Source organism: Aethalodelphis obliquidens, unplaced genomic scaffold, assembly GCF_003676395.1.
Source record: "Aethalodelphis obliquidens isolate GAN/ISIS:26980383/991018 unplaced genomic scaffold, ASM367639v1 scaffold11, whole genome shotgun sequence".
Lineage (NCBI taxonomy): Eukaryota > Metazoa > Chordata > Mammalia > Artiodactyla > Delphinidae > Aethalodelphis > Aethalodelphis obliquidens.
In genome coordinates this window covers 13,523,951-13,538,263 of record NW_020837955.1, presented here as the reverse complement: position 1 = coordinate 13,538,263, position 14,313 = coordinate 13,523,951, and the positions used below count along the sequence as shown (strand labels likewise).

Sequence of the window (14,313 nt, the reverse complement as noted above, 5' to 3'; positions counted from 1 at the left end):
TTTTATATCCTTTATAGCCTTCCCTTTAAATTAGTAATTAATTTACATATAGATTAGGGCTCTGTACTTAAATACCTGAAAGGTATAGAGCCAAGCACAGAGAGACTTTAATTTTCCAGAGAAAGAGAGAACATTACCAGTAGTTTAAGAAAAAAGTATCTGTAGACAGCGGCCCAGACACAAATATACCTACAGGCAAGTATCAGAAAAAACATGCAAATGATATGGGGAAGTAAGATTTGGAGTATTATTTTTACTTTGATTTACGTACTATCTCACTTCAAAGTCAAAAAAACTTTTTCAAAAAGATTTTGAATAAAATTGTCAAAGCACAATTGAGAAGCTTTTCAGGCCCACATATGAAAACTAGGAGACCTTTGAAAGATTATGTTTGTTTAAAAATAGATAGGATAGGGCTTCCCTGGTGGTGCAGTGGTTGAGAGTCTGCCTGCCGATGCAGGGGACACGGGTTCGTGCCCCGGTCTGGGAGGATCCCACATGCCGCAGAGCGGCTGGGCCTGTGCTCCGCAACGGGAGAGGCCACAGCAGTGAGAGGCCCGCGTACGCAAAAAAAAAAAAAAAAAAGGATAGATGGAGTTTGTACAAAACAGTAGAATGGATCATACAAGTAAGTAAATTATGCAACTATTATTGGCAAACATTGCATAAAAATTTTCATTTTTGGCTGACAAACATGTCAGTAACCATTAGGGGTAAAATGAGTATACGTGAAAAGGACAAAATTTTAAAAAGCACTTTACTTTTGCTTTAACAGCATGAGACCTCTAGGGGAAGGAAAAGGGCAGGAGAGTAAGTTAAATTTGGGGGTGGGGGGGCTCACTTTTCAAATTCTACCACAATGGGTTGAACAGGTAATTTCTAGGGTTCCTTTTTCATTCTATGAGTCTAGTAAGCAGAATAAGAAAAGTCAAAACCTGGTGCAGCATATGCAATACATTCTGTTCTCTTTCTTTAGCAATAATATCTTCAGCAGTTTCAGAAAGACTAGTGATATCAAACCAAGATTCAAAGCTGTAAAATAAAAAAATTATTACAAGTTAACCTAACACATAAATCAGTTATATTAACATGACATATGTTTTGCATTTTCAACTTTGTATTAATCTGTGTATTATGAAGCAGATATTTTCTTAAAGGGAACATTTTTTTCTGATTTATAATTATCTTTTTTTTTTACATCTTTATCAGAGTATAATTGCTTTACAATGGTGTGTTAGCTTCTGCTTTATAACAAAGTGAATCAGCTATACATATACATATATCCCCATATCCCCTCCCATCTTGCGTCTCCCTCCCACCCTCCCTATCCCACCCCTTTAGGTGGTCACAAAGCACCAAGCTGATCTCCCTGTGCTATGCAGCTGCTTCCCACTACATTTGGTAGTGTATATATGTCCATGCCACTCTCTCACTTCGTCCCAGCTTACCCTTCCCCCTCCCCATGCCCTCAAGTCCATTCTCTACACCTGCTTCTTTATTCCTGTCCTGCCCCTAGGTTCTTCAGAACCATTTTTTTTTTTTTAGATTCCAATAAATATATTATCTTAACAAGAGTATAAACATCAAATAAACATTAAAGTACCCCCCCTTTTTTTTTTGCGGTACGCGGGGCTCTCCCGTTGCGGAGCACAGGCTCCGGACGCGCAGGCTCAGTGGCCATGGCTCACGGGCCCAGCCGCTCCGCGGCATGTGGGATCTTCCCGGACCGGGGCACGAACCCGTGTCCCCTGCATCGGCAGGTGGACTCTCAACCACTGCGCCACCAGGGAAGCCCCCCTTTTTCCTCTTTTTAAAGGCAGACTTCATTAGGATATGTCTGGAGTCTTGGAAGCGTGACTATCCCATGTTCTCCTACAAATGGACCTTGAGATGGGTCCTCCTCTATTGGGGAATGTTATCCTCTACGACAAAGCACGTAGCTTCGGGAGGAATGCACATGTCCCATGGGAGGAAGGGGACACTGGCCTAGCCAGTCAGGTCAGCCAGATCAACCCTAGCAATCAGTGGGGTGACAGATGTCACAGCCAGACTGCCCCCACATCCTAAGGTACACATTTTATGGAACATTTTAATAAAGTTAAAGAAATGAAAACTATCTCTGAATATCAAGACCACATGATCTCTCTCTTTAGGTAAAAATGTGACCCACTACAGTGTTTTTAAAATTCAACATATATGTACCCTGATAATGATATCTATTAATATCCTTAGTTCTTCACAATGTTAAAAAAAAAACAACCCTATTAACATGAGCTATTAAATATAAGCATGTCTACACTAAGTAACGCTATATTGTCAGTAAATACAATTGGGAAAAATGCCAACAACATTAATGCAGTAGTTACATCAGATATTTCCAAAATTTCGTCACCTCAGGCACATTTTATAAATTCAGATTCCCAGCTCCTCCCTCAGTGTTCTAACTCAGTGGAAATGCATAGGACCTGGAAATCTTGCCTTTTAATAAATGTTCCCTAAGACAGCCTGGCCTTGGGCTAATATCTGGTCACCAGAAGTGGAATACATTCTCAAAATAAAACATTAAAAGTTATTCTCCCATATAAAATTAACTTTCTTCCTTCACTGATGCCAAAGTAAGTGTAAATCAATTATTTTACCCTCCTGATTTTGAAACTTCTATGTTAATTATTTTTAATGTCTGGTAAGATTATTTACTCTTCCATTCTGAGTATACTAATGATTTTCTGAAAACTGTTTATTTTTGCTTTTTATGATATAAGCTAAGATTCAAACAGTTCTAGAGTAAAAAGCATGAGGGTGAAACTGGGAGACTCTGGTTATATTTTTGACTCTGGCATTAACTAGTTATATTTTTAATAACTTGACACTTGGGTTTTCTTATGTGTGAGACAGGGGATGTATCAACCCCTATCCCTTCAACCTATCTCTTGTTTGTGAGAAAATAATGAGAAAAATCCACCTGAAAGTGTTTCACAAAGTCAAGACAATAAGGAGCTTTATAAAAATATGTTAAGGCAGGGAACTCCCTGGCAGACCAGCGGTTAAGACATTTGGGGCTTTCACTGCCGTGGGCCCAGGTTCGATCCCTGGTTGGGGAGTTAAGATCCCGCAAGCCGCGCAGTGTGGCCAAAAAAAAAAAAAAAAAAAAAAAAAAATTTTTTTAAGGCAGCATAAAACTGCTTGTCTCTACTAATCAATGCAATAAAAGCTTTAAAATAATCTTTTATTTATCTCCTCTCATAGTTTGTGTCAAAAGTAGAACATACTTTTGGGGAAAGGGGAATTGGAGGAAGGTGGTTAAAATGTACAAACTAACGGTTATAAAGTAAATAAACACTAGGTATGTAATGTATAATATGGTGACTACACTTAACACAGCTCTATGATATATAGGAAAGTTGTTAAGAGTAGATCCTAAGAGTTCTCATCACAAGGAGAAAAACTTTTTCTTTTCATTTTATTTATTTGAGATGATGGATGTTAACTAAACCTATTGTGGTAATCACTTCACAATACATATAAATCAAACCGTCATACTGTACATCTTAAACTTATATAGTGATATGTCAATTATTTCTCAATAAAACTGGAAAAAATAAAATAAAAAGAGCAGAACATATATACCACAAAGAACTGGCCAAAAGCTATCACTTTAATCCAGCTACCTAGAAGATAGAAATTAATTTAAACTATGAGCACAGATTTTGAGACAGAAAAACATAGGAAATAATTAAATAACCGCTTACCTACCTTTTCAAGTCATCAAATACATCTGGCAACAAAAAGTTCAGCAATGACCAAAGCTCTGATAAGTTGTTTTGCAAAGGAGTACCAGTCAAAAGAAGCTTGTTATCCGCATTGAATCGTTTTAACTCCCTGATTAGGCGGCACTTCATGTTCTTAATCCTGTGTCCTTCATCTACTATTAAGTATTTCCAGTAGCAATTCTAGAAAAGGAATTCAGGGGAAACTTTTTATATGATGATCTCACAATTTTTCCTAAAAGCAATTTTAAAGATAAAACTTCTTTATTAGGAATGAATGTTCGATTTTATCAAACGGTATTTCTATACCTATTGAGATGATCATGTTTTCCTTTGATCTACTAAGAGAATGAATTAATTTCCTAAAACTGATATATACTTGTGTTGCTGTAACAGACCTCACTTGGTCCTGAACTAATAAAGTCCACCTGCTGTTATATATTTAAGATTTCTCCATTCACATTCTTTAGTCAAAGCAGTCTGTACTTTTCCTTTCTAATGCTTTGTTGAGTTTTAATTAGTGTTATCTTGCAGTCCTAAAAAAAGAACTGAAGGACTTTATTAGTTCTATATGCTCTGAAACATTAAATATCGTTAGAATTTTCATTCTTGAAGCCCACATCTGAGATTGACACTTTTTATTATCTGATGGTATTCTCAACTTCTTACATAGTTATTGGTTTGTTTAGGTTTTTCCTTTCTTCTGGAGCTAATTTTGGTAATGTATATCTTCACAGAAAGCTAACCATTTACTTTCATTAAGTTGTCATGAAAATTGTTTTAATTTCTCATCTTTAATATCTGTGCTCTTTTATCTTGATTAAGCAAACCTAAAGTTCCTCTGTTTTACTGTGTAAAAATACAGAAATATGCAATATTTCTGGGAAGTATAAGTACCAAACTGGCAACTGTAGGTATCCTTGGATAATGGGATTAGCAAATTGGGGGAAGAGTATGAAATGGGACATCTTTTCCATTTTACTTTATACATTCATAGCTTAAAATAATATTATGACTTCTTTAATAAAAAACTTGGAACTTTTTTTCTGATAAGGCAAACAAATCAGATAGCCTGAATAATCTCTCACTATATCTACCTTAAAAAAATGAAACAAAATATACAACATCCTTCATAAATGAATAAACAAAAAAGAAAACCCAATGCAACAGAAATGATGAGGAATCTGATAAATGAATTAGTAAATGGACTCATTTACTTCTACTGCCACTCAGGAATAGGAGTTCTGTACCCCCAATGCCATCAACCCCTAAAGCTAGGATCCTTGATATAATAATAAAAACTCAGTGAAAGGGAAAATTACAAAAATTCTAGCCACTGGCAAATGGAATTGACAAGGAAGCTTATTGTTTCAATATGGTCTGGCTATGGTAATCAAAATAATTAGAAGATCTTCATGTTATATTATTTAGTAGAAAACAGGTGTTTCAATAAGCAACATAAAGTATTACCATATTTATAAATTATACCTATATGCTAACAATAGTTATATAACACAGCAGTAGTAATTCTCAGGTAGAATTACAAGTGCTTTCAGGTCTTTCTGTACACTACTTTTTCCTACATGCAATATGTATTACTTTTACTGTGAAGACATAACTGCAAACCACATTCCAAAGTTCTACCAGCACACAAGTAAAATCTTACATACAGCTGAATCTTGAGCAACACAAATTTGAAATGCACGGGTCCACTCATATGCAGATTTTTTTCAATAATAAATACCACGTATAGTACTACAGGATTCATGAGTGGTTGAATCCATATCTGGAACTGCAGATATGGAGGGCCCACTATAAAATATATGCAAACTCTCTACTGCACATAGGGTTGGCGCCCCTAACCCCCATGTTGTTCAAGGGTCAACTGTACTGGTCAGAGTAAAACAAAGCAGTAAAGAACTGTATGTGAAATACATGGAGCAGTGAGGAAGAAGTTCAAAACACCAAAAAATGGGGCTTCCCTGGTGGCGCAGTGGTTGAGAGTCTGCCTGCCGATGCAGGGGACACGGGTTCGTGCCCTGGTCCGGGCCACAGGCCGCGGAGCGGCTGGGCCTGTGAGCCATGGCCGCTGAGCCTGCGCGTCCAGAGCCTGTGCTCCACAACGGGAGAGGCCACAACAGTGAGAGGCCCATGTTACCGAAGAAAAAAAAAAAAACACCAAAAACTGAACTGAGAGAGGCAATGAGAAGTCCATTTTCCAATTGCATTACAATAACTTGGGCACTAATAAATAAGTAGCTACAACACAAAGAAAAACAGATATGGGAATGTTATGCCATAGTAGGTCCATAAGATAATAAAAAATAACTTGTCTTCATATATTCCACTATTTAATTAAAATTAAATGGATAAGTTCTATATACTTAAAGCACTTGTCAGAGACATCTGTAATACATTCACAGATTAGGTCTATGTCTGGTTGATTTAAAATGGTGTTGTGGAGGGAATTCCCTGGTGGCACAGTGGTTAGGACTCTGTGCTTCCACTGCAGGGGGCACGGGTTCGCTCCCTGGCCGGGAAACCAAGATCCTGCATGCTGTGCGGTGCAGCCAAAAAAATTAAATTAAATTAAATTAAATTAAAAAAAGAAAACAAGGAAAAAAATTTTAATTTTAAAATTAAAAAATAAATGAATAAATAAAATGGTGTCGTGGCTATAGATTAAAGTACCAAAGGCTTTAATTTTCTTGTTAGAGACTACAACCTTCATGTCAATCGTTCTTTTTTTTTTTAAATTTATTTATTTTGGCTGCATTGAGTCTTCATTGCTGAGCGTGGGCTTTCTCTAGCTGTGGCAAGCGGGGGCTCCTCTTCGTTGCGGTGTATGTGCTTCTCACTGTGGTGGCTTCTCTTGTTGCAGAGCCCGGCTTTAGGCACGCGGGCTTCAGTGGCGTACAGGTTCAGTAGTTGTGGCTCGCGGGCCCTAAAGTGGTGTACAGGTTCAGTAGTTGTCGCTCATGGGCCCTAAAGTGCAGGCTCAGTAGTTGTGGCACACGGGCTTAGTTGCTCCACGTCATGTGGGATCTTCCCGGACCAGAGCTCGAACCCGTGTCCCCTGCACTGACAGGCAGATTTCTTAACCACTGCACCACCAAGGAAGCCCATCAATCTTTCTGTTAATATAAACCTCCAGGTTCTAAAGGAATATGCACAATGCAATCTATTACTTCCATCAGAAAAAATAAACAAACAAATGCTACTGGATGGTGACAAAGTGTTGTAAGTTAAGAAAAATGTGATTTATGGATTACAAAGAATCCTATAAGACCATTCATACCTGTAATGCATTTCGGTCTCTCATGGCTATCTCAAATGAAGTGATCACCACAGGATGAATCTGCAATGTCCCTTTCCGTTTGTGAATATGCTTTACCAATTTTCGACGTTCTTGCTGGGTACCATGATATAACATAGTAGGAATCTAAAAGATTTTATATTGATTTATAACCAACTTTAGAACAAAATGTAAATAACAACAATTTGTAAAATATAAAGTTAATCATTTCTGAAAGAAAAAATATAATTTAACTTTACTTCTATACTTCTATAACAAAATGAGTCAATCAATTCTAATAAATTATTGGGCTACTATGGGAGGATAAAAAAGCCATAAAACCAAATTGAGTGTAAGGTGAGAGAGATGGCGAAGTTATTTTTGGAATATATACTCTCATAAGGCAATGATGTGGCTAAAATGCATAGGTATGGAAGGAAAACACCATAATAAGAATGAACAGAATTAAAAATAAATTCTACCCAGGTCTATCTCAGGTGAGTCAAATTATTCAAGGCACTAAAAACCATCCAGGGATGTTTTAGGCAAGATGTCTGAGATTACTATGGAAACTTAGTTTATTCTATATAAACTTAGAGAAGGTACTGCTGAGACTGAAAGATAAGTCAAATAAGATATAGTGCTACACAGAAATCAACATAATTTTAGTAAGAGATCTATAGCTTAATTCAGGCAACAAAACAATAAAACATTTGTAATGATAATATATTTAACAAAAGGAAACATGTCTTACTTCTGGTGTAAATCTTTGGAATTCAGCCATCCAGTTAGGAAGTGTAGACAAAGGGCCACAGACGAGAAAAGGTCCAGGTACTCCTCTCTGAATCATCAATGCAATTGTAGCAATGCATTGAACTGTCTTTCCCAATCCCATTTCATCTGCTAAAATGCCATTAATTCCATTTTCCCAAAGCATCTGGACAAAAATAATATACACTGTATTTAAATGCTGACATAAACACCTATTGAATCAGCAGTAAGTTTATTTCTTCTTTTAACCCAAAGATGATAATTATGATGAGACTGACATATGTACACCATAAGTTATAACAACACTTGTGGGAACTCAGTTATCAAAGCCATAAAAATGTTGGTAGCCTTGAATAAGATAATTTTTCACTTTCAAAAATTTACTCTGGGTAAATAAGTTAGAAAATAAGTATTTACACAGAAGTGTTTGTTTTATATATAATAGTGAAACACAGAAGGAATAACTCAAGTTGTGTTACATCATATTAATAGGTTATCATATAGAAATGAACCAATATCTTGTATTAAAATTGAGGATTCATTACCCTAAGCCATTCCATGCCTTCCACTTGGTACCATCGCATCACTCCTCCTGTGAAGTGTTTTGGTTGCTGAAAGGGTACTGGCTGTCCATTACATTTCCGAACTGGGTCAAAAAAGAATTTAGTATTTTGCCTAACCGTTTGAGATAATCTATCTTTAATTTTACTATTTGAATCTTTATTTTTCTGAAGATCTTCTACACAGAGATTAGAAGAGGAGCTTTCATCCTGTAAAGAAAAAAGTTTAATTAGACGTTTAATACATAATAATGCTGCTACCCTCCATTAATCAGAAAATGTAACTGCTAATCAAAATTTGCCCAGTCGTATAATCATTGGGTATGAAAAAATAAGGCTACATGTTTAATAAAACCCTCTAGACAGTTAATTCCATTCCCCCACAAATTCAAAGCCACTGGAAAAAAAAAAAAAACACTTCTGAAAATAACCCTTACATATAACAGGCATATACTTCTGAAATGACCTTTACAATTAAACATCCCTTCCAAACCTCTAAAATATGCTACCCAAGAATTTATTAAACTATTTTCTTAATAATTTCCTTCATCCATAGGCAGGATAACAGATAATGTCTGTTAAAAAAATTATTTTCAAGGAACATAAAAATATTTACTTTCATCTAAGTAATTACTTTCACTACAGGCAAAGGGGCAAAGTAAATACAGTTTAAAAACTCACTATATCAAACTTAAGAATGTCAATTTATCTGTTTGTGACACAGCACCAACTTATGACCAATGGTAGATTTTTATTGGTTAGCTATGTCCACAACTCTATTCTAAGAAAATGAAAACAAGGATTAAGTCAATTCAAAGGGAAGTCTTACAAATGGTAAGTCTTATAAATGATGCCACAACTGGATATTCAACTGGAAAAATAGGAAACTTGAGTTTCACCACTCCCTACATAAAATCTGTGATGAAATGATATACCTAAACATCAAACCCAGAACCATAAAACTTTTATAAGAAAACAGAATAACTTGATTAATTCTGTGATAGACAAACAGTTCTTATACAAGACAAAAAAGCACTAACCACCAAAAGAAAAAAGGTAATGATTTGGGCTATTACAAAATTTAAAATTTTCTGCTTATTAAAAGATATCATTAAGAAAATGAGTAGGCAAGCCACGAACTTAAAGAAAATACAGTCTATATATGTGACAACAATGAGATTATAGAACTCGTATATCAACAAAACGACAAATAACCCAGTAACTGGGCAAAAGATATGAACAGAAACTTTACAAAAGAAAACATATAAACAGCCATTACAAACATGAAAATAAACTCTACATTAGTAATTAAGAAAATGCAAAATAAAACTACATGAGATTCATTTCACATTCAGTAGAACGGTTAAAATCAAAAAGATTAACAACATGAAATGCTGGCAATAGAGTAAAATGGTGTGTTCACTTTGGAAAAAGATCTGTACTTTCTTATAAAGTTGAATTACATTTACCATATGACCCAGCAATTCCATTCCTAGGTATATACAGAAAAAATATCAAAACATGTCCACACAAATATCTTTACACAAATTATCATAGCAGCCTCATTCAGAATAGTCACAAAGTGGAAACAATCCAAATGCTCATGAAGAAAATGGATTAAGACATTATAATATTCAATGGAATACTACTCAGCAATAAAAAGAAACCGACTAGCAACAAACTCAACAACATCAATGATTATTATCCACGCTGAATGAAAAGTAGCAGGAAATAAAAGAATACTATTTATATTTCATTTGTATGAAAACTAGATTGTGATAGAAGTTTTTTAAAAAATTGGGCAAAACTACTATAATAGAAGTCAAGAGGCAGTTGCCTTTAGGTTTGGGGTGGGGAAATGACTGGAAAGGGATACAAGGGATCCTTCTACCATAATAAGGTTCTAAATCTTGATTTGGATAATAGTTACACAGATGTATACATTTGTCAGAATTCTTCCAAATGAACACAAGATCTACGTTTATTTATTGTATATTATAAAATGTCAATTCCATAGTAAATTGTGGTAGAAGATTAGATTGGGCTTTATCTTTAAAAACGCAACTAAATATTTATTAAAAATATGCTTACTTAATCTTATTTACATTAAACATAGTGGGGTTATAACTGCATCATAAACAAATCCTTATACTGAACAAAGACTAAATCCTGTAATTATAGGGGTTTGGATAGTAAATACTCAGGTAACAAGGAACCTCTCTACATAAAATGAGGGGTTGGGGTGGGAGTAAAATCAAGCCTTCCCAAACAGAACCAAAGAAAATCTTGAAGGCCAGAAATAAGATTAAAGTATCCCTCAGGGCTTCCACAAGCTATGGAATATATACATGCGGAATGTATATATCCATATGGTTACAGTTACTTGCATCATTGCTAGACTCCCAAAGACCCATAAATTAATATTTACACACTAAGGAACATGCAATAGACCACCTAAACTTGATATATAAGAAGCATGTTAGGATAAAAAAAGCCAAATGGTTATTTTTTTTAAAAAAAGCTAAGAAATAGGATAACTAGTGAGAAAAAATGTACACTGGTGATTAAGATATCAGGGAAGCAAATATGACTCCTAAATTTAATATCTATTATAAATCTCTTACCTCATTCTCCTTTTTACTTTTCTTAGCCACAGACAAAATTTCCTAAAACATTGAGAAAACAAAAACAAAATAACAACGAATGTGGTTCATTCATTTATTTAACATTTATTCTTGTTCTGATTTTATGCCAGGAAATGGGGATAAGCCTTGAAGGTAATTAGAATACAGGTGGACCTCAGACAAAATTAAGCCCATAGAATCTTTTTTTTTTTTTTTTTAACAGTTCAGGTCTTTTATTTTCTTTACACCATCATGCCATGAATTCATAGGGAATGAAGCCGATAGCATCTTATAAAATTCTGAATTCGTTAGCAGCGCTTAAAAATTGGGATATTTACTCCTAAATCTTCCAGCTTTTTTTTTTTAGTTAAAGCTTATCTGAATAGACTAAGTCCAAATTCACGAAGTCCTCTAGTACAGAGGCTGGCAAACTACAGACCGTGGACCAACTCCAGCCGGCAACCTGTTTTTATAAATGTCTAAATAAAGTTTAATTAGAACAAAATCAGGCTCACTGGTTTACAATCTGTCTATGACTGCTTTCTGGATACAATGGCAAAGTTCAGGGTTGATTAGTTACCCACAAAACTACTGAAAGCCAAAAATGTTTACCATCTGGCCCTTTACAAAAAAAGTTCTCCAAACCCTGCTCTAGGTTACTACCATTATTCAAGTATTCACTCCCAAATGTACTACAGTCCCAACTCCAGCCCACTTTAGGCCTCTCTCTGGATTAGAGGACTGAGTTTGCAATCCTGAGCAAGAGGCAAAGACAAATACATTAAAAATACAGAATAAAAGTCTTCTGATTTTGAATTACCTACTAGATGCTAAGGGTAAGGAGACAATGTCCCTGGTGACTTAGGAGAGTATTATATCAAATTATCTGAAAAAGTTGTCATCAAGGGATAATCATTAAAGACAGAATTAGGCTGTATTTCAAGCAGAAAGAATAGCATGTGCAGAGGACCAAGGGAATAAAATAGTATGATACATTCAAGAAATTTTAAGCATATCTCAAATTTGAGATACACAGGAAAATGACAGGACATGTAAGTGAATGACACCACATACATACATGTGTATATGTAAAGTATTATGTAAGTATAGATGATATTCATATTCTAAGGCCGAAGAGATTTTATATAGAGAACGGATAGAAGAGCTGTCTTTTAAAATGGATAGATAAACTGAACCTTTTTGGAGAACAATTTGTTAATGACTCAAAATGATACCAATTACTAAGTATTCTTTTTAGAAATTAAACCTCCTTAACTCCTGACACTGCTTACCTCTATAGCTTCATCCTTCACCACTTGTTTATTTACAAACTGGAGCCAAATATAATTTCCTTTTAAGTTTTTTTAACTTTCCAGGAACTTCCTGCCTCTGGACATTGGTCAAAGGTTATTTTGTCTTCCTACAACACATCCCCAGTAACCTCCCTATATCTTACTATTTCCCTATTAACCTACCCCCACCTCTAAATGATTTAACTTTTATCCAAGTCTGAACTTCCTAGATGAAACCTTTATGGACTTCCTGCTTGAGTTAAGAGCCCCTTTATATGCTCAATAGCATTTTCCAATTATCCAATTATATTTGACTACTTCCTTCTAAATTTTTCTCACTGGATATAGGCTAAGGCAAAGACAGTGATTATGTTACCGAGTCTAAGCTCGTACTGCTCACTGCTTGACAGGCCAATAATCAAAAGACACGAGTTGCTGGGGCAAGGAATAACAATTTTATTCGGAAAGCCAGCAAACCGAGAAGATGGTGGGCTCATGCCCCAAAGAACCATCTTGCCTGAGTTAGAATTCAGGCTCCTTTTATACTAAAAGGGGATGGTGGTGGTGGAGTAAAGTCAAACATTTCCTGGTTCCCATCAGCCTCTGGAGGGGATGTGTTAATTTCTTCCTCCCTGTAGTCATTCACAGGTGGGCCTGGTCAGGATGTTTCCTGTGAGCTAAACAAAGGTATTTTAGCTTAATGCTCATTCCTGGGAAGCAGGGTTCCCAGAGATGGGCCATTATGTATAATTTAAGCTTATAGGCAACATCCCTTTAGTGACTAACTTATAATACAAAAGGTTCTTTCCTATTACAATTACCTTTCTTTACTAATTGATCTTATCCACTTAGAACAAAGTTTGTCCATAGCAGATATGCCACCAACATTTGATGAATTAAAATAACAGCCGTGTGATTAGCTAAACTTCAATAAATCTCATTAATAGTGTTTTCAAACCGCAGGCTGAGTGTGTTCCATAATAAATTGAGTGGGTCTCAACTATTATTTTTAAATGGGAAAAAAGGGAAAATATCAGAGTACATCCCTAGACTAAAGACAAGTATTATGTGAAACTTTATACCTTATGAAGATGTAAAGAGTTAGAATCTCAGGTAAAAGAAAAATGGAGTAGGTAATTAAGGTTAGAATTTTTTTAATATTAAGAATGTGATACATTCAATTATGCTTAAGGAATATTTAGGGTTTGTCATAACTGAGGACACTCTAATTAGTTTCTATTTAATGAGGTAATACGTGAGAAGGTGAAAAAAGAAATGGCTTTAGAAATGAGTTTATGATTTTAGTTCCTTAATGGTTTTCAAACAAAGAACAGAGTTCTTAAGATACAGTTTTGAGGTTCTAAGAAGTTATAATAATTTCTGATTAGGCCAAACTCATGCTCCTTTAACAAACAGGAAGATGGTACCATCTTCCTCCTTAAAACACTTAACTGGCTGAAAACCCAGGTAAATAACAGTAATCAATACAGCTTTAAGGTGGTTCAAAACCCACAATAGGTTTTACTCAACATCGAATCTTATGTATCCCTCCCCCTTTATTTTTACCTCTTTTGACATGACCTCTGAAATACTGTATGATTCATCTTCTCTTCCTCTTTTCTTTCTCATAACTATAAAAAAAAATTTATTTTTTATAGTTATTAAAACAAAAATATAAACACATAGTCTTTAAAACTGGAACAAGGAAATTTACCTGCATTCTCCTCACTTGCATCAATGGAATTTTTACCCTACAAAACAAGGATTTAGAGTATTATTTTCCTAAAGACTTCTACGGTATTACATGTTAAAAGGCACTGATTAGGTTAGCTTTCCTTGCAGTTGAACCACATCCACAACTCTTCACTATTATGCTTACCAAAAGGTAATCTTTTTCTGTATTTCCCTACTATAACTTGTTCGTAACCATATCCCTCTACTTTTTCCCAAAGACTCTACTTTCCTCAGTTTTCTTCCATGTAAGAGACATTTCAAAACTAAACA

The 14,313-nt window shown here is 35.1% G+C and overlaps 1 protein-coding gene across 1 annotated transcript in view; it reads right to left on the bottom strand.

Moving 5' to 3' along the window:
• Positions 1-14,313, bottom strand: part of HELLS (helicase, lymphoid specific) — a 40,669-nt gene that overhangs the window by 15,264 nt on the left and 11,092 nt on the right. The window contains exons 5-12 of the mRNA XM_027112106.1: positions 14,024-14,060; positions 13,876-13,940; positions 11,018-11,059; positions 8,379-8,603; positions 7,817-7,999; positions 7,066-7,209; positions 3,754-3,950; positions 936-1,032 (exon numbers count right to left, since the gene is read on the bottom strand). Coding sequence (XP_026967907.1) covers positions 936-1,032; positions 3,754-3,950; positions 7,066-7,209; positions 7,817-7,999; positions 8,379-8,603; positions 11,018-11,059; positions 13,876-13,940; positions 14,024-14,060 — 990 coding nt within the window. The remainder of the gene's footprint in view (positions 1-935; positions 1,033-3,753; positions 3,951-7,065; positions 7,210-7,816; positions 8,000-8,378; positions 8,604-11,017; positions 11,060-13,875; positions 13,941-14,023; positions 14,061-14,313) is intronic.